This window comes from Canis lupus, chromosome 20, assembly GCF_011100685.1.
Source record: "Canis lupus familiaris isolate Mischka breed German Shepherd chromosome 20, alternate assembly UU_Cfam_GSD_1.0, whole genome shotgun sequence".
NCBI lineage: Eukaryota > Metazoa > Chordata > Mammalia > Carnivora > Canidae > Canis > Canis lupus.
Window position 1 is genome coordinate 48,049,430 of NC_049241.1, and position 20,908 is coordinate 48,070,337.

The window sequence follows — 20,908 nt, forward strand, 5'->3', positions numbered from 1 at the left end:
ACAGATGGAAGAACTTCCACAGATACATCCTTGTAAGAGCAGTATGTAAAACATACATATCATAATACCTCCTCTCTCTTGAGTATTCAAATGAAATTTTTAAAATGTATTATGTGAAAAGGAGTATGCTATGAACTTTCTTTACAGTTACCTCATTACCCATGAGCCTGAATATGTTCTGGCTTAGGTAGTCACTTACTTTCTCTGTTGAAAATTGTCTGTGGGAGTCCTTGGTGTTTACAGAGTGGGGCTAGAGTGGTTTTATTCCTGTTTTTTTATCACATTCTTACAAGCAAAGAATTACTGTTTATTTCACCAATTTAGCTACCTCCCATTTTGCTTTCTTATGTATGTGTACACATATTTGTGCAGAATATGTGAGCGTGTATAAATTTTATGTGATAAAGTCTGTGAATTAGTCATAATATATTCCCTCTGCTGCTTTTCTAGAATTGACTGTCACCTTAATACTCTTCACTTGTGAATAGCTGCTTTACAAAAAAATGAAAGTGAATGTTCTTCTTCCTACCTTATTGTTCACAAATCACCCCTTATACATACTTCCAACTAGTGTTCATGTCTCTGTATTCCTTATTGTTCTTCGTGGCCTTTTATTATTTCTAGATCGATTTTTAGAATAGAAATGCCATCATGTGGAAGGCATTCTTCTATACATTTGACCACGAATCACCTTTACCTTCCAGAAGCATACTTGTCCCATATCTCTTTATGTGAGATGAAACTAAGACGTAGAGAACCTGTCTCCACATTAAAAGACTTTTTCATATTATTTTATTCCTGCATCCTTGGCAGTTTAATTTAGGTTTGGACCCACGTTTATTTCATTAAATTATTACTCTTTTAAATCTTTTTGTTAAGAAGTTAGTTTGGAAAAAAAAAAAGAAAAAAAAAAAAAAAGAAGTTAGTTTGGCACCTTCCTTTAATTTCATTTCAGACAGTGGTTTTCAGCCACTTTGCTTAACCTAAGTACAGTTCACTATTCTTATTTCAAAAGTCATTTCTTTTAAAACTATTCTGTATTATGCACAAATACACATTCACACACTTTCAATTGCACAGTATGAAAAGACACCTATGCATATTGTAAGTACTCTTTATGTTCTGGCACAATCTTTTTCTCTAGCTTTTCTCTCCCATCTTTCTGACTCAGGAGTACGTTATTCCTTTAGTCAATCAGTGTAATGCTGACTCACTATTTCAATGCCTACATGACATTTACACTTACAGTCTTTGATATTTTTTCTCACTAAATTATATCAATTCTACAAAAATTTTAATAGTTAAAACTGTATTTCACAATCAAAGGTGATTTTGTCCTCCACAGAACATTGAGCAATATTCAAAGACATTTTGGGCAGTCCCCCTGGGGAAGGGTGTGTGGATGCCAGGGACATTCTAAGCATCCTACAATGCACAGGATACATCCTACCACAGAGAAAGATCTGGTCCAGAATGTCCATAGAGCAGAGACTGATTAACACTGATAAAAGCATATCTGTATTTTTAAAATATTTTGTCTAAATTAATCTCTACACCCAACATGGATTTGAATCTACAACCCCAAGCTCAAGAGTCCCATGCTCTATCAAATGAGCCAGCCAGCCACCCCAAAGAGCATCTCTATTATTAATATTTGTAACTGTCTTCAGAGCCTGCTCAAGATGTTGTAACACTTCACAATTCTTTTTTTTAAGATTTTATTTATTCATGACAGACAGAGAGAAAGGCAGAGACACAGGCAGAGGGAGAAGCAGGCTCCCTGCAGGGAGCCTGATGTGGGACTTGATCCCTGGACTCCAGGATCACACCCCAGGCCAAAGGTTGTGCTAAGCCACTGGGCCACTGGGGCTGCCCAACACTTCACAATTCTGACAGCAAAATTAGAATGTATCCCTTTGCTACCTGTTTATAAATTCCCACCCCAATCACATTGACTGTTTTCTTGGGGTGATGGGTATGATAGAGATTTCTTGTTAGGCTTTTTAACTATTAGTGAGTTTGAACAAAGATTCCTATATTTGATTGCCATGTTTATTTGCCTATTATTATATGTCTACATATTATATGCCTATTTATCTATAATTACCAGCATTTCAAATAATTATAAATCATAGCTTCTCTATTGACTTCCAGTTAGATATTTTTGGTCATAATATAGTTTTAAATTTTATTTAAATATATCTATCTTCGTAATTCTGAGGGTTTTGCCTCAATTATAATGATTTCCCTTACTGTAGTTTTTATATGTAAAACTCTAGAAGTATATATAAAATGGAATGAATATTACTAAAAGGTTTACTCCTTTTAATTTTTTGTGAGATGTGTGAGATAAGGAGCCACTGCACTTCCTTCCAGGTAGAAGGCTTTTTGTGCCAACTTCTATCAACAATCCAATCTTTACCAACTAAATCCAAATGCAGCTTTGTCGTGTATTAAGTGTCCATGTATAATGAGACCTAATTCCTGATTCATTCCACAGATACTAAAAGAATCTTCTATCTTCCAGAAATTCCTAAGTACTTTTTATTTTATTCCCTTCTATTTCAAGGTCTTGGGGAATTTTATTATTCATCCATGTTGATTATGTGGAATTATGGCACCTGTAGATCCTGTTTCAGTTAGTTCTCAAAACTTCCTTCAATGCTGTTGAACACAGTTGTACTAAAGCTGCTCTTTTTAACCTGGTTTTCTCTCTTCTGTCATTCTCTGTATTTCATAATGTCTCATTTCCTTGAATTTGTTTCTATATAAGTGCATATACATCCACACCCATAAAGAAGAAGATGAACAGTGCAGGTGAAGTCCCTGCTCTTTTGGTCCTTATGCCACAGTAACAGATGAGAGTGCAATGAGATAAATGTGAGTACAAGATAATGTCTTTGGATAAGTCACATAAAGAATATTCAGAGTAAGGGGATAAATTGCCATGGATGTTTAGGATTTACAGAGTCTGGGGAAGTCCTTGCATGTTGATTGAGGAACAGAACTATGAGTAGTTGTGCTCCTGGGACTTGTCAAGAACGTGACTAAAACTCAAAGGCTAAGATTGATAAATAAACACAAAAAAGATGTCACATAGGAAAGATAATAAAGAGGTTCACCTCATCCTCTATTGGACCAAAAAAACCCAGCTGGTCAAAAAATATGGAATAGACAAGGAAAAACAAGTCCTCTGCTATCTAGTAATAAAAACACCAAATTTTGTGAAGTGTTGGCTTATTCTCCTTATTCATTCTTCTCTTGTGATATTCCACCTGTAAGGTGTTTCATACAATAATGATGTCATTACTTTTGTATTTTGGACAATTCTTTTTGCTCTTTTATTATTTTTGGTGGCTATGTATGGGATAAAGCCAAGATTGGATAACACCAGCACCAAAGAAGCTTTTCTTGCTCACAGTCTCTCAGGACAACTGAGCTTATTAGATCATTTTACTCTTTATGTCTGTCTCATTTCTCCCTTCCCTGTCTGTCTCTCTTCTCTCTCTCTCTCTCTGTTTATTGAACACAATTGTTATGTTTCCTTACATACAGGTCAGAAAGTAGCCATTCCAAAATGGAGCCCCAAGATGATTTGTCCCTGGGAAGCTATAAATAGGAATTTCTGGGTACTATTTCTACATTCCTTATGGAAAGGGTAATATAATGTGTATACATTCATATCCTAAACAGTGTGTTGGGGAGGGGAGGAGATGGTGAGAAGTACACAGAAGTAACACATCCCAGGAAGACATGGTGTGCTATGTTGTGTGTACATGACAGTCTGTGTCTCTGTGTATCTGTGCATGCATGTGTGCACCTTGATGAGTGAGAGCAGATCTCAGAGCCAGGATACTCAGGCTCCTCTATTCTAAGGTGATCTTTTTTTTTTCTTTTATTTTTATTTATTTATTTTTTACTTACAAATTTATTTTTTATTGGACAGGCACTGAGGTGGGCACTTGACGGGATGAGCACTGGGTGTTATTCTATATGTTGGCAAGTTGAACACCAATAAGGTGACCTTATAATACACAGTCCAAACTCAATAAACAGATGGTACTAAGGAGGGATGTTCAATTGACAGGATGCTATTACATTGACAGATGTGTTAACTGACAGATTCAAAAAGTGCAAGAGTTACATAGCATGGACAAGGAAGTCCCCATGTCTTGAACTTTAAGCCACCTATGAGGCCAATGGTTCTATAAAATTCACCGCCACCACCTCTCACCACTCTCCCCCTTGTCCATTCCCCTAAATACACTGGTTTCCTTCTGAGCCTTGATTCTGAAAAAACAGATCCTCAAGGTGTCGTTCCCTCTACCAGGAAGACCTCCAGGCCTCTACCTTCTCTCCTCCTCAAGGTCTCTCTTCAAAAGTCAACTTCTTAACCAATCTTGCCTGAACACCCAACATAACACCCCATCCACTCTCTCCTTTAATATACTTCTATGTTCTTTATAGCACTTGTCCCTATCTCACCATTATTTAATCTTAATATCTGCTTCTATCCTATCACCATCATTGAATTGTAGGGACTTCTGCTTTTTAGCACCTTCTACTTTATGACTAGGAAATGCTGGAAATATGGTTGACACTCTATATATTCCTCAAATTCATGAAATAATTTCTTATTGAAACTGTAAAATATCTGACTTTTGGGGGAATGTTGATGCTGGGGTGGAAACCGATAATCAGAAAGGAACTGGGGATCCCCTCAAGGGGCCTACATCCATTCACAAAATACTGATATTGTTTCTTGACTGGAAAATATACCTTGTAGCATTTCCACAATGTAAGCAATGACTATTTGTGTGAAAATTAGTCATGTTATTTTCCTCCCCTGGTAGTTACCTCCAATACATGGAAAAAGGAAATGATACACAAATTTCAGCATTTCTTCTTCTGGGATTATCAGAGGAACCAGAAATACAGCCCCTTCTATTTGGGCTTTTCCTCTCCATGTACCTCATCACTGTGTTTGGAAACCTGCTCCTCATCCTGGCCATCAGCTCTGACTCTCATCTCCACACTCCTATGTACTTCTTCCTTGCCAACCTGTCCTTTGTAGACATCTGTTTCACCTCCACCACCGTCCCCAAGATGCTTCAGAACATCCAGACTCACAGCAAAGTCATTACCTATGCAGGCTGCATCACACAGATGTACTTTTTCATACTCTTTGTTGTATTGGATGCCTTTCTCCTGACTGTGATGGCCTATGACCGGTATGTGGCCATCTGTCAACCACTGCACTACATGGTCATTATGAAAACCCAGCTGTGTGCACTGCTGGTTCTGCTGTCCTGGATTGTGAGTGTCTTGTATTCCTTGTTACAAACCTCCATGGTGTTGCGGCTGTCCTTCTGTACAGAGATGGCAATCCCTCACTTTTTCTGTGAACTCAATCAAGTGATCCAACTTGCCTGTTCTGATACCTTTCTCAGTAACATGGTGATGTATTTTGCAGCTATGTTTATGGCTACTGGTACCTTCTTTGGGATCCTTTACTCTTACTCTAAGATTGCTTCCTCCATACATAGAATATCATCAGCCCTGGGCAAATCCAAAGCATTTTCCACCTGTGCATCTCACCTCTCAGTTGTCTCCTTATTTTTTTGTACAAGTTTAGGAGTGTACCTTAGCTCTGCTGCTCCCCAGAGCTCTCACTCAACTGCAGTGGCCTCTGTGATGTACACAGTTGTCACACCCATGCTGAACCCCTTCATCTATAGTCTGAGGAACAAAGACATAAAAAAGGCTCTGATGAGATTCTCTGGGATGGCAGGTCTAAAAGTGACAACAATCCTGGAGTTGAAGAACCACCCATGATTATAGGGACCCAAAATCTGAGCCAAATGTTAAGATATTTGATCAGGTTGTGGAGGTGGAACATGCCTCTTCTATTTTTTCCTCTGGTCTTTTCTATAGTCTTCTTTTTTCATATGTATATGAAAAAGTGGAACATATAATATTCAATCCAATGGTATATGACCCAGCCATTAAAAAAGAATGAAAAAAATAAAATAAAATAAAAAATAAAAAAATAAAAAAAAGAATGAAATCTTGCCATTTGCAATGATATGGATGGATCTACAGAGTATTATACTATGTAAAATCAATCAATCAGAATAAGACAAATACCATAGGATTTCACTCATATGTAGAATTTAAGAAACAAAACAAATGAGCAAAAGAAAATAGAGGCAAACCAAGAAACAGACTCTTAACCATAAATAACAAACTGATGGTTACCAGAGAGCAGGGGACAAGGAGATGGGTGAAAAGGGAGATTAGGATTAAGGAGGGCACTTTCAGAGGGTGCCTGGGTGGTTTAGTCAGTTAAGCACCTCCCTTTGGCTCAGGTCATGATCCCAGAGTCCTAGAATAGAGCCTCACATTGGGTTCCCTGCTCAGTGGGGAGTCTACTTTTCCCTCTACCTCTTCCCCTCCCCCTGCTTGTGCTCTCTTTTTCTCAAATAAATAAATAAAAATCTTTTAAAAAGGAGGGCACTTGCTGTGATGAGCACCAGGTAATGTATGAAAGTGCTGAATCGCAAAACTGTACACCTGAAACTAATACTACACTGTCTGTTAACTAATTGGAATTTAAATAAAAAATTTACAAAGAGTATACTTATCATAATGAGTACTGATAAATGTATAGAATTGTTGAATCAGTATATTGTACCGCTGAAACGAATAAAATACTGTTGTTAATTATACTTCAACTTTAAAATAATTTTAAAGAAAAAATAAAATATACTTTTCAAAAAGATAAAAAAATAAAATATTACCTATGACTGTCCAGGTGGGATGAAGGTAATCACCACAGTCTTCCAAATGTTGAGGAGGGAGACAAAAGAGTTGGTGTCAGAGAGACTTTGAAAATCCTACCCTGCTGGCTCTGAAGGAGGAGGAAGGGCCCTGAGCCCAGGAACGCAGGCAGCCAGCAATGCCAGGAATTGGAAAAGAAACAGATTCTCCCTTGAGCCTCTAGAAGGAACTCAACACTGCATACGTGTTGCTATTAGATTCCTTTCAAGCTTCTAACTTCAGAACACTCAGCGCACTTGTTTAAGCAAGTAGTGTGGGGATATTTTACAGCAGCAGGAGGAATCTCATATAAATATAGTCAATAAAACTATTTGGGAAAAATAAATTTAGGTTTCTCTATTCCTTCATCAGCTACCCTTGGGTAAGGACAATTTACACTGAAAACCACCAAATAGGTAGAAAGGAAATTTAAAATCCATGTGGAGATTTCTGCCCCTTCAGCTTGTACAGTGAACTCCTAGGGCATCTGACTCTGAGCCTTTGTGGCACTGACATAGGAAAAGGAACTCAATATCAAAAATATTTGCTCTATATCTTTATCCTTTTATTTCACATAAATTGAAAAGTTCATTCTGTTTTAGCGATATCTTCTTGAGCATTCTCAAGAGTCCTGTCAACATAAAAGATGAAATTATAAATGCATCTCTGTGTGTACACATGTGGGTGAGTTTATTTGAAAGAAAATGTATGTGGACAAACATGTCCAAGACACAACCATTACTCTCAAATTTTTTCTTTGAGGTAAAAAAAGAAGTTCCACACATTTTATTTATTCCCAAAAATGTCCATTTGAAGTTATGTTTAGAATCTCACATTACCTTCAAAAATAGGGAATATGATGTTCAGGATGCTTAAATTGTTAGTAATTGCCTAACAGAGCAGTTAAAATTTATGTACAGTCTTAAATTATAACAAATAGAAACTTATACTACATACCCTTCATTTTTGTGTATGTCCTTTAATGCAACAAAGGGTACCCTTTACATATTCAGGCTATTATGTGTAATTATACTCTAATGATTTATTCAGAACAAATCTAATGGTGCATGGCTATAGGTAGGATCTAGAGCACAGGTAGCTGATTCTCATTTAAGACAGATGGGAGATAGCACTTCTAATGGGGAAGAACTTCAAGTGTCAATTATGGATGTAGGAACAATGGAATTAAATTTAAGTAATTCATATGATAAGCCAAAATCCTGTGAATACAAGAATAACCTACATATGGAAAGTAACAAGAGCCATGACGTGGCTGAGACAGAAGAGCATTACAGCCACACACAACATCATGAGTTGAGTCTTAGACACACAATGTAGAGAATCACACCTGACTCTAGATCCATGAGGAGCCCAGCAGAGATCAGAAATGCCCCCACCCCCGCATATAAATCCATTAAATTGTAAAGGTATTGTGATATCCCATTTGACAAGGACAGTCTGTTAAACAGCAAGAAGCTGACACAATAATCCAAGTGAACAGACTTGATGTAGTTAGAACATGTGCTGCTTTTTACTTGTGGCATATGATCTGGCCTTAAGGAGAGCAGGCATGATCATTTTGTTTTTTTTTTAATTTATTTTTTATTGTTCAATTTACTAACATACAGAATAACCCCCAGTGCCATCACCCATTCACTCCCACCCCCCGCCCTCCTCCCCTTCCATCACCCCTAGTTCGTTTACCAGAGTTAGCAGTCTTTACGTTCTGTCTCCCTTTCTGATATTTCCCACACATTTCTTCTCCCTTCCCTTATATTCCCTTTCACTATTATTTATATTCCCCAAATGAATGAGAACATATAATGTTTGTCCTTCTCCGACTGACTTACTTCACTCAGCATAATACCCTCCAGTTCCATCCACGTTGAAGCAAATGGCGGGTATTTGTCATTTCTAATAGCTGAGTAATATTCCATTGTATACATAAACCACATCTTCTTTATCCATTCATCTTTCGTTGGACACCGAGGCTCCTTCCACAGTTTGGCTATCGTGGCCATTGCTGCTATAAACATCAGGGTGCAGGTGTCCCGGCGTTTCATTGCATTTGTATCTTTGGGGTAAATCCCCAACAGTGCAATTGCTGGGTCGTAGGGCAGGTCTATTTTTAACTGTTTGAGGAACCTCCACACAGTTTTCCAGAGTGGCTGCACCAGTTCACATTTTGTTATTCAAGTTTATTGCCCATGACTTTATGAACAAATGACTATATGAGGGATCCCTTCTGGGTCACTTTGAGAATTTGAAGGACATGCATGTTTGTGCAGAAGAACTGGTGAGTCTGAACCACGGGACCAGCAGCAGGACATCCAGCTCTTGTGTGAAGCATCCTCAGATCTTGCAGGGGGTGAGACTTCTGAGGAGGAAGGAGGTACAAAATGGATGATACTGATATTGTTCATCACCATCCCTTAGTATTTGTGACAAATATTGGGTAAAGGGAGTTATTTCATGGAACAATAGATTCATATTAGCAGGTAGCATTGGAAGTTTTCAAGTAGAAACAGAAAGATAACTCTGTGATAAAACATAGAACACACTGAGGAATCTTTTGCATTAATGAATAAACCCCTTCCGTGTGGACACTAATCTTCTATGCTTCCACAAATACATACACAGCATGAAAAAGAAATATTTTGGATAGTAATAAAGTGAATGGTTTGAAATATACCTTTGTATTTCTTCAGGTTTTTCATTTTTTTATTTATTTTTATTTTTTATTTGTTGTGGGGTCTAAAAGATTATATTTCCAATGTTTATCCTTCTATAGTTTTAAAAAAATTTTAGATCAGATACATTTATTATATAAATTTATTTTTTATTTTTATTTTTCTTTTTTTATAAATTTATTTTTTATTGGTGTTCAATTTGCCAACATACAGAATAACACCCAGTGCTCATCCTGTCAAGTGCCCCCCTCAGTGCCCGTCACCCATTCACCCCCACCCCCCGCCCACCTCCCCTTCCCTCACCCCTAGTTCGTTTCCCAGATTTAGGAGTCTTTCATGTTCTGTCTCCATTTCTGATATTTTCCATTCATTTTTTCTCCTTTCCCCTTTATTCTCTTTCACTATTTTTTATATTCCCCAAATGAATGAGAACATATAATGTTTGTCCTTCTCCTATTGACTTATTTCACTCAGCGTAATACCCTCCAGTTCCATCCACGTCGAAGCAAATGGTGGGTATTTATCGTTTCTAATGGCTGAGTAATATTCCATTGTATACATAGACCACATCTTCTTTATCCATTCATCTTTTGATGGATACCAAGGCTCCTTCCACAGTTTGGCTATTGTGGACAGTGCTGCTAGAAATATCGGGGTGCAGGTGTCCCGGCGTTTCATTGCATCTGTATCTTTGGGGTAAATCCCCAGCAGTGCAATTGCTGGGTCGTAGAACATGCAGCCAAGAATACTTTATCCAGTAAGGCTTTCATTCAGAATAGAAGGAGAGATAAAGAGCTTCCAAGATAGGCAGGAACTGAAAGAATATGTGATCACCAAACCAGCTCTGCAAGAAATTTTAAGGGGGACTCTTTTTTTTTTTATTTTTATTTATTTTTTTTTTATTTATGATAGTCACAGAGAGAGAGAGAGAGAGAGAGGCAGAGACACAGGCAGAGGGAGAAGCAGGCTCCATGCACCGGGAGCCCGACGTGGGATTCGATCCCGGGTCTCCAGGATCGCGCCCCGGGCCAAAGGCAGGCGCCAAACCGCTGCGCCACCCAGGGATCCCTTAAGGGGGACTCTTAAAATTCCTCTTTAAGAAGAAGTCCAAAAAATAAATTTATAAAAAATATTAAACTTGCAATTTTAAAAATTGGCTCCTTTTCTGGATAGCATGTAGGTCATGACAGAGCAATACTCCTGCTTAAAACAGCTAGATAAAATGGAATATATTATAAAAGTCTTATTTTTAAAAAGTACCAGAGAGCTGTGTCAACCACAGAGACCAATGGGCTAAAATCCCCAGAGGGGACAAACATTAAGGATGATTTGAAGACTCAGGGAAACTCTTATATTCCCTGAGGAGTTTTGTCAATTATGGGAGTGAGCTAGTTATGATTTTGGCAGAAGGAAGCTTTCCAGGAAAAGAGAAATGAACAAAACTTTAAGCAATTGAACACGACTAGAATGACAACATTGGAAAGGAAGAATTTCAAAGACGTTGGTTTCTCTGCAATGACATTGCTTAATTCTGAGGTTGTACAAAATCATAAAGAGCTAGGCTAAAATTTGAAAGACAGAACTGGAGGGTATTATGTTGAGTGAAATAAGTCAATCGGAGAAGGACAAACATTATATGGTCTCATTCATTTGGGGAATACAAAAAATAGTGAAAAGGAATAAAGGGCAAAGGAGAAAAAAATGAGTGGGAAATATCAGGGAGGGAGACAGAACATGAAAGACTCCTAACTCAGGGAAACGAACTAGGGGTGGTGGAAGGGGAGGTGGGCGGGGGGTGGGGGTGATTGGGTGATGGGCACTGAGGGGGGCACTTGATGGGATGAGCACTGCGTGTTATTCTATATGTTGGCAAATTGAACACCAATAAAAATAAATTTATTTTTAAAAATATTTTATTTATTTATTTATGATAGACATAGAGAGAGAGAGAGAGAGGCAGAGACACAGGCAGAGGAATAAGCAGGCTCCATGCCAGGAGCCCAACATGGGACTCGATCCTGGGACTCCAGGACCGCGCCCTGGGCCAAAGGCAGGCACCAAACTGCTGAGCCACCCAGGGATCCCCTAAAAATAAATTTATACAAAAAAAAAAAAGATTTCTGAAAGACAAAATAAAATCTCATTCCATCTAACTAACAAAGACCAGCTTGGGGAGGGAATCTGAAAATAAATCAGACACGCCATAAAATTCTATTGCAATGGTTTTCAAAGCTTGGTTACAGACCAGCAGTATCACCATCATCTGAATACTTGCTTAAAATTTGAGTTCTGGGGCCCCACTCAAACCTACTGAAGCAGAAATTTTAGAAAATTCTAAAGTATATCAGAGTCATCTGGAGGACTTTTTATTTTTTTATTCTTTTTTATTGGAGTTCAATTTGCCAACATATAGCGTAACACCCAGTGCTCATCCCATCAAGTGTCCCCCTCAGTGCCCGTCAACCAGTTACCCCCACCCACCTCCCTTTCTACCACCCCTTGTTCATTTCCCAGAGTTAGGAGTCTCTCATGTTCTGTCTCCCTCTCTGATATTTCCCACTCATTTTTTTCTCAGAGGACTTTTTAAAATACAGATTTTTGAACCTAAGTCCAGAGTTTCTGATTTGGTAGGTATGAGATGTCACCTGAGGATTTGCATTCCTACCAAGTTCCCAGGTGATGGTGCTGCTGCTGGTCTGGTAAACCACAGTTTGGGAACCGCAGTCCTAAAGGGAATGGTGAATTAAGATGAAGGTAAACAATCATTATTGACCTATGGACACTTACTAATTACCAGTACTGCTGAAAGCTAATAGCTCACCGGCCTAGTACATAGCATAAGTCTTTGCCATGGAATATAAAAACCAGAAGAGACTTTGTGCAGGGCTAGCATGATAATATTGGAAACTCATGGGATCTCAAAGATATAGCTGATATTTCTCCTAAAACTTTTGACAAATATTGAAGCTCCTTAGGAAATGAAGCTACAGAATTAAGTTGGAAACATCTAAAAAGCAGAGCTGCATATCTGCCAGGCTCCCACATAAAATTTAAAAGCACTATGGCTTAGGGACAGGGGTAATCTGGAAGTAATTTAGTAGTTTTACCAAAATTTAAACTTAATGCCAACCCTTGGTTGAATATGATGAGTCACTTTATTCTATCTGTCTGATGAGAAAAAGAAGATATTCTCTCAGACGAAGTGTATCATCTGGAAAATTTACACTTGTCTATACACAATGGCTGGCATATTAAATTAATTCCAGTATAATTATCATACAGTTTTATAAGTTTCAGGTGTGCAATATAGTGATTCAGCAATTTTCTACATTACTCAGTGTTTAATACTTTAAGTGCACTCTTAATCCCCGTCACCTATTTCATCCATTCCCCCCAACCACCTTCCTCTGGCAACCACCTCTCTGTTCTCCATATTGAAGAGTCTGTTCTTTCATTTTTCTCTTTTTTGCTTTATTTGTTTGTTTTGTTTCTTAAATTCTACATATGAGTGAAATCATATGGTATTTTTTTCTCCAATTTTACTTAGCATTGTACTCTCTAGATCCATCCATGTTGTAAATGGCTACATCAAAGTGAGAAGCTCTTCCAGCAAAGGAAGCAATCAACAAACAAAAAGATGACCTACTGAATGGGAGAAGATATTTGCAAATGAAAATCCAATAAGGGGTTAATATCCAAAATATGTAAAAAACTGGGATCCCTGGGTGGCGCAGCGGTTTAGTGCCTGCCTTTGGCCCAGGGCGTGATCCTGGAGACCTGGGATCGAATCCCACGTCAGGCTCCCGGTGCATGGAGCCTGCTTCTCCCTCTGCCTGTGTCTCTGCCTCTCTCTCTCTCTCTCTCTCTGTGACTATCATAAATAAATTAAAAAAATATATGTAAAAAACTCATACAACTCAATACCTAAAATATTAATAATAATTCAATTTAAAATGGCCAGAAGACAGGAAGACATTTCTCCCAAGAAGATGTATAAATGGCCAAGAGACACATGAAAAGATGCTCAACAGCACTCATCATCAGGGAAATTAATTCAAAACCACAGATCACCTCACACCTGTCAGAATGGCTAAAGTCAAAAACCCCAAGAACAGTAAGCATTGCTGGGGATGTGGAGTAAGAGAAACTCTTGCACACTATTGGTGGGAATGCAAACTGGAGCAGCCACTGTGGAAAACAGTATAGAGGTTCCTCAAGAAATTGAAAATAAACTACCATATGATCCAGTAATTCCACTACTGGGCATTAACCATACAATGCATCCTCATATTTATGGTCATCTCTGTAACTGACAACATATGAGGTCACTCTATTTATTCAAATTTATCTTTCCATGTAGACTCCACTGGGAGATATATATTTGCTAACAGGTTTTGCAAATGGCTAAGATATACATTCTGGACATCTAGGTGAATAATAAAATAAAACAAGACTAGTTATAAGACATGGTAGCATGTTGGTAGAGTAAGTGCCTGACATTAAGCTTTTTTTTTTAATTTATTTTTTATTGGTGTTCAATTTACTAACATACAGAATAAGCCCCAGTGCCCGTCACCCATTCACTCCCACCCCCCGCCCTCCTCCCCGTCTACCACCCTTAGTTCGTTTCCCAGAGTTAGCAGTCTTTACGTTCTGTCTCCCTTTCTGATATTTCCCACACATTTCTTCCCCCTTCCCTTATATTCCCTTTCACTATTATTTATATTCCCCAAATGAATGAGAACATATAATGTTTGTCCTTCTCCGACTGGCTTACTTCACTCAGCATAATACCCTCCAGTTCCATCCACGTTGAAGCAAATGGTGGGTATTTGTCATTTCTAATAGCTGAGTAATATTCCATTGTATACATAAACCACATCTTCTTTATCCATTCATCTTTTGATGGACACTGAGGCTCCTTCCACAGTTTGGCTATCGTGGCCATTGCTGCTATAAACATCGGGGTGCAGGTGTCCCGGCGTTTCATTGCATTTGTATCTTTGGGGTAAATCCCCAACAATGCAATTGCTGGGTCGTAGGGCAGGTATATTTTTAACTCTTTGAGGAACCTCCACACAGTTTTCCAGAGTGGCTGCACCAGTTCACATTCCCACCAACAGTGTATGAGGGTTCCCTTTTCTCCACATCCTCTCCAACATTTGTTGTGTCCTGCCTTGTTAATTTTCCCCATTCTCAGTGGTGTGAGGTGGTATCTCATTGTGGTTTTGATTTGTATTTCCCTGATGGAAAGTGATGCAGAGCATTTTCTCAGGTGCATGTTGGCCATGTCTATGTCTTCCTCTGTGAGATTTCTGTTCATGTCTTTTGCCTATTTCATGATTGGATTGTTTGTTTCTTTGGTGTTGAGTTTAAGAAGTTCTTTATAGATCTTGGAAACTAGCCCTTTATCTGATATGTCCTTTGCAAATATCTTCTCCCATTCTGTAGGTTGTCTTTGAGTTTTGTTGACTGTATCCTTTGCTGTGCAAAAGCTTATCTTGATGAAGTCCCAATAGTTCATTTTTGCTTTTGTTTCTTTTGCCTTCGTGGATGTATCTTGCAAGAAGACATTAAGCTTTTGATTTCTGAGGCATCCAATTCAAGGAAAACCATGTTAATACACATATTGTCAGGTGTGTGACACTATTATCAGATAAGCACTCAGGCTGCCCCCAGCTGTGAAGTATCTCTTCAGAAAGTCCTGGGTAACCTCCAAACTGACATGAGTGACCTTGCTTTCCCTTTCTGTGCCATAATTTGACTATTATGTTTAAAAATCATAAATAGTGATTCTGCAAATCACTAGCTACCTTCCCATAGATCTCAAGAAAGGCAGGGCCCAGTTCTGACCTTTATCACTTTCTCTCTGAAATTCTGCACTCCTTATCCCCCTATACCTTTCTGCCTCTGCCCTACAGGACCAGAGGCAGAAAGGTCTTATGACTAAATACTAAATACTAAATCTTGTTTTGTTAGAGTTCTCTGATGCATGCTATTGAGGAATATCTTGAAATTACAGTAGGAACCCAAGGGCCAGTACAGCTGCAGCCACAGCAGAGGATCTGGTCAAGGAAGTTTCTATGGGAATGTCCATAAGTACATGGATGCAGGTGAGTGCCTGGACTCTCCTAGCCTGAGAATCCCTATCAGGAGTTTGAGACTTAAAGGGAATAAATTTAGAGTCCACATTATCAAGAAGAGGAATGAAGGTAGTGATGGAAAAAGATTGGCAAACTCAAGATGAAAATTGGGGTTTTGTATTCTCCTCTACAATAAAGTTATGTGAAGGGCTTGGTGGTCAATATAGTTTCTTCCATAAAAACTATACAATTAATTATTATTCTTTTGGGAAATGTAGGGAAAATTTACATCACATGCTATAAATCATTTGAAATAAAATTGGCTTTCCAAATCCTATTTGTCCCATGTAAGATACAGACAAAGAGGAAAACAGACAAAGTGAGTTCCTTATATGTGTGGAGAAATTGAATTCAAGCACATAGAAATTTCAGGAAATAAATAGAAGGAGAAGGTTCTACTTTTACAGCCTGATCAAAGAATGGCAATTCCTGGCTCAGAGGCTGTGAGCCTTGCAATCATACGCACTTCTTCAGCCCCAGGATGATGGGCCCTTATATCACTGGAGCCCCAATGATTCTTTTCAGAGCCCTCTTTATGTCTCTGTTCCTCAGGCTGTAGATGAAGGGGTTTAGCATAGGTGTGACCACTGTGTACATCACCGAGGCCACTGCACTTGAGTGGGAGCTCTGGGGAGCAGCAGAGCTAAGGTACACTCCCAGAATTGTACAATAAAATAAGGAGACAACAGAAAGGTGAGATGCACAAGTGGAAAATGCTTTATACTTTCCCTGAGCAGATGAGATTCTATGTATCGAAGAGACTATCTTAGAGTAAGAGTAAAGGATCCCAGCTAAGGAAGAACCACCCAACAATCCAGCTGCAAAATGCATCACCTTGTCATTAAGAAAGTTGTCAGAACAAGCAAGTTGGACCACCTGATTGATCTCACAGAAAAAGTGGGAGACTTTCACCTCTCTACAGAAGGACAGCCACAACACCATTAGGCTTTGTAATAAGGAATTCAAGGCACTCATCATCCAGGCCACCAGAACCAGTAGTACACATAGCTGGGGTTTCATGATGACTGTATAGTGCAAGGGGTGACAGATGGCCAGAAACCTGTCATAAGCCATCACAGCCAGGAGAAAGTTGTCCAATCCAGCCAAGAGTAGGAAAAAGTATATCTGAGTGATGCAACCTTCATAGGTGATGACTTTGCTCTGTGTCTGGATGTTCTGAAGCATCTTGGGGACAGTGGTAGAGGTGAAACAGATGTCTACAAAGGACAGGTTGGCCAAGAAGAAGTACATGGGTGTGTGGAGGTGAGAGTCAGAACTGACAGCCAGGATGATGAACAGGTTTCCAAACACAGTGATGAGGTACATGGAGAGGAAAAGCCCAAATAGGAGGGGCTGCAGGTCTGGTTCCTCTGATAATCCCAGAAGAAGAAATGCTGAAATTTGTGTATAATTTCCTTGTTCCATGTGGTGGAGGTGACTACCAGGGGAAAAAATATGACTAATATTCTCAATAATGAACATTACAAATATCATTGAAATTGTACAATTTTTATATTCTATTAGTTTTTTAATAAATTTATTTTTTATTTGTGTTTAATTTGCCAACATATAGAATAACACCCAGTGCTCATCCCGTCAGTGCCCACCTCAGTGCCCGTCACCCAGTCACCCCCACCCCCTGCCCACCTCCCCTTCCACCACCCCTACTTCGTTTCCCAGAGTTAGGAGTCTTTCATTTTCTGTCTCCCTTTCTGATATTTACCACTTTTTTATTTTGCATCAAAAAGTCAATATCCATAGGTTTTGTATGGAACTTGTCTCCTGTCAGGATCCCCCATAGGAGATCTGAAAAGGAATGTGCATCCCAGACTTGGCCTTTTCCCCAAGTACTCACGTGTTTTATATTTTTAATGCAAATCAGTTCAGTGATGGAGGGGATAAACAAATATAAGATCAAATAGAATACAGAAGGTAACAGATGCTATGAAGAAAAACCTGGGAAAAAGTAAAGAGTGCATGGAGGTGCTATTTTTTGCTGTTTGCTCAGGGAGGCCAGCACACATTTACACAGAGGCTTCAGGAGGAGACAGCAGGAGACATAAGGTTACCTGGGGAAATGTTTGCCTATCAGAGAGAACAACCATGCAAAAACTCTGAAAAATGACTTGAGTCTTTAAAATTGATTTCTAAAAGATGAGTGTGGTTGACACACCATGTTACATTAGTTTTGGGTGCACAACACAGTGATTCAGCAAGTTTACACATTACACTGCTCTCACCACATTTGGAGCTGCCATCTGTCACCACCCAACACTATAATAGTATCACTGACTATATTCCCTAGGCTATCTTTTATTCCCATTCATTTCTTACCTGGAAACCATATCTCCCACTCCCCTTCACCAGTCTGTTTTTCATTTATTCATTTATTGTTTTAAAAATCACCACTAGGCTATTCTCACCTCCAATTACAATAATTAGGCAAGCAATGATACAAGGCCAGCTGTCCACATAGATTGTCCTTTCTCTAAAAATATAAAAATGCATCCAAATTCCAGGAGTTACTTCTCCTATGAGCATGTCACCATGGGTCTCCATTTTAATGTGATCATTTTGTGTCCAGTATTTAAAGAAACATAAAAAAATAAGTTCCAAAAACATTGAGGAAGGAACATGGGAAGAAAGATCTAATAAGCTCAGGTGGTTCCTAGAGATGGGGAAGAGGAGCAAATGTCCTTGGTTCTGGCAACACTCAAACCCCAGTTATATTCCTTGATACCCAGAATAACAAAGCAGCAAAAAGCAATGTATCCAAAAGAAAATGTAGGGATGACGTTATGTTATCAAGACATCTGACCCGTTGAACACACCCCCCCCCCCATAATAACAAGCAAAAGGGATTGAACGTGGCGCCGGATCTGCAGACGGCTGTTGTCTCCGAGAGCCGAGCCCGGCCCACACAGAAGCAACTATGTCTAAGGGACCTGCAGTCGGGATCGATCTTGGCACCACCTACTCCTGCGTGGGTGTCTTCCAGCATGGGAAAGTGGAAACAATTGCCAAAGATCAGGGAAATCGAACCACCCCAAGTTATGTCACCTTCACGGACACCGAATGATTGATCAGTGATGCTGCGAAAAATCAAGTTGCGATGAACCCCACCAACATGATTTTCGATGCCAAGCAGCTGATTGGACATAGATTTGATGATGCTGTCATCCAATCTGATATGAAGCATTGGCCCTTCATGGTGGTGAATGATGCTGGCAGGCCTAAGGTCCAAGTAGAATACAAGGAGGAGACAAAAAGTTTCTATCCAGAGGAGGTGTCCTCTATGGTCCTGATGAAGATGAAGGAAATTGCAGAGGCCTGCCTTGGGAAGACTGTAACCAATGCAGTTGTCAGGGTACCTGCATACTTCAATGACTCTCAGCGTCAGGCTACCAAAGATGGTGGAACTATTGCCGGTCTTCATGTACTTTGAATCATCAACCAGCCAACTGCTGCTGCTATTGCTAATGGTTTAGACAAGAAGGTTGGAGCTGAAAAGAACGTGTTGATCTTTGATTTAGGAGGTGGCACTATTGATGTGTTGATCCTTACTATTGAAGATGGGATCTTTGAGGTCAAGTCCACAGCTGGAGACAGCCACTTAGGTGGAGAAGACTTTGACAAATGAATGGTCAACCATTTTATTGCAGAATTCAAGTGCAAACACAACAAAGACATCAGCGAAAACAAGAAGGCAGTCCACCGTCTCCATACTGCAGGTGAACAGGCTAAGCATACACTTTCTTCCAACACCCCGGGCAGTATTGAGATTGATTCTCTGTATGAAGGAATCGACTTCTATTCCTCTATTACTCATGCCCGGTTTAAAGAATTAAATGCTGACCTGTTCTGTGGCACCCTGTACCCTGTAGAGAAAGCTCTTCGGGATGCCAAGCTGGACAAGTCTCAGATCCATGACATTGTCCTGGTGGGTGGTTCTACCTGTGTCCCCAAGATTCAGAAACTTCTGCAAGATTTCTTAAATAGAAAGGAACTTAATAAGAGCATCAACCTTGATGAGGCCGTTGCTTATGGTGCAGCTGTCCAGGCAGCCATTCTTTCTGGTGACAAATCTGAAAATGTTCAAGATTTTCTGCTATTGGATGTCACCCCACTTTCTCTTGGTATTGAAACTGCTAGAGGAGTCATGACTGTGCTCATCAAGCACAATACTACCATTCCTACCAAATAGACACAAACCTTTACTACCTACTCTGACAACCAGCCTGGTGTGCTTATTCAGGTCTATGAAGGTGAGCATGCTATGACCAAGGATAACAACCTACTTGGCAAGTTTGAACTCACAGACATACCTCTTGTTCCTCGTGGTGTTCCTCCGATTGAAGTCACTTTTGACATTGATGCTAGTGGTATCCTCAATGTGTCTGTGGTGGATAATAGCACAGGAAAAGAGAACAAGATTACCATCACTAATGACAAGGGCCGCTTGAGCAAGGAGGACATTGAGCACATGGTCCAGGAAGCTGAGAAGTACAAAGCAGAAGATGAGAAGCAGAGAGACAAGGTGTCTTCCAAGAATTCACTTGAGTCTTACGTGTTCAACATGTAAGCAACTGTTGAAGATGAAAAACTTCAGGGAAAAATCAATGATGAAGACAAACAGAAGATTCTTGACAAGTGCAATGAAATCATCAACTGGCTCGATAAGAACCAGACTGCAGAGAAGGAAGAATTTGAATATCAGCAGAAAAAGCTGGAGAAAGTCTGCAATCCCATCATTACGAAGCTATACCAGAGTGCAGAAGGCATGCCAGGAGGAATGCCTGGAGGCTTTCCTGGTGGTGGAGCTCCTCCCTCTGGTGGTGCCTCCTCTGGGCCTACCATTGAAGAGGTTGATTAAGGCAACCTGATGACAGGTCTAGCATTGTTCCACACATTTGAAGGACCCAAATTTGTAGCAAATTCCATGGCAGTTTTCAAGTCAAGCTGCTATAGTAAATATACTGGGCATTCTTGATACTTGAATATGGAATATGTGCACAGGGAAAGGAAATTAAACATTGCACTTTATAAGCATTGTATTGTTAAGTGGAAAATGCAATGTCTTAAATAAAACTGTATTTAAAATTGGCAAAAAAAAAACAAGCAAAAGGAAGACACCTACAATTCACAAAATGAAATATACAGGGTACAACAAAAGTAAGTGTGGGATTTTAAAAGATTATGTGCTAAAATAACTTTACTAAATGATATAAAATGCCAAACTTTATAATTAGAAAGTTG

At 39.3% G+C, this 20,908-nt stretch overlaps 2 protein-coding genes and 1 pseudogene across 2 annotated transcripts; 2 read left to right on the forward strand and 1 right to left on the reverse strand.

The window, feature by feature from the left end:
- Positions 1-4,866: 4,866 nt before the first annotated feature.
- Positions 4,867-5,835, forward strand: OR7A62 (olfactory receptor family 7 subfamily A member 62). The gene has a single exon (XM_038565374.1). It carries the CDS (start codon positions 4,867-4,869, stop codon positions 5,833-5,835), a length of 969 nt encoding a protein of 322 aa, XP_038421302.1.
- A 10,309-nt stretch (positions 5,836-16,144) lies between these two features.
- On the reverse strand, positions 16,145-17,077 carry OR7A64 (olfactory receptor family 7 subfamily A member 64). The gene has a single exon (XM_038565311.1). It carries the CDS (start codon positions 17,075-17,077, stop codon positions 16,145-16,147), a length of 933 nt encoding a protein of 310 aa, XP_038421239.1.
- Positions 17,078-18,526: 1,449 nt separating this feature from the next.
- On the forward strand, positions 18,527-20,678 carry LOC100684988 (annotated as a pseudogene).
- The last annotated feature ends 230 nt before the right edge of the window (positions 20,679-20,908 follow it).

Coding starts and splice junctions, on each gene's coding strand:
- OR7A62 (XM_038565374.1), top strand. CDS start 4,867: ATGGAAAAAGGAAATGATACACAAATTTCAGCATTTCTTCTTCTGGGA.
- OR7A64 (XM_038565311.1), bottom strand. CDS start 17,077: ATGGAACAAGGAAATTATACACAAATTTCAGCATTTCTTCTTCTGGGA.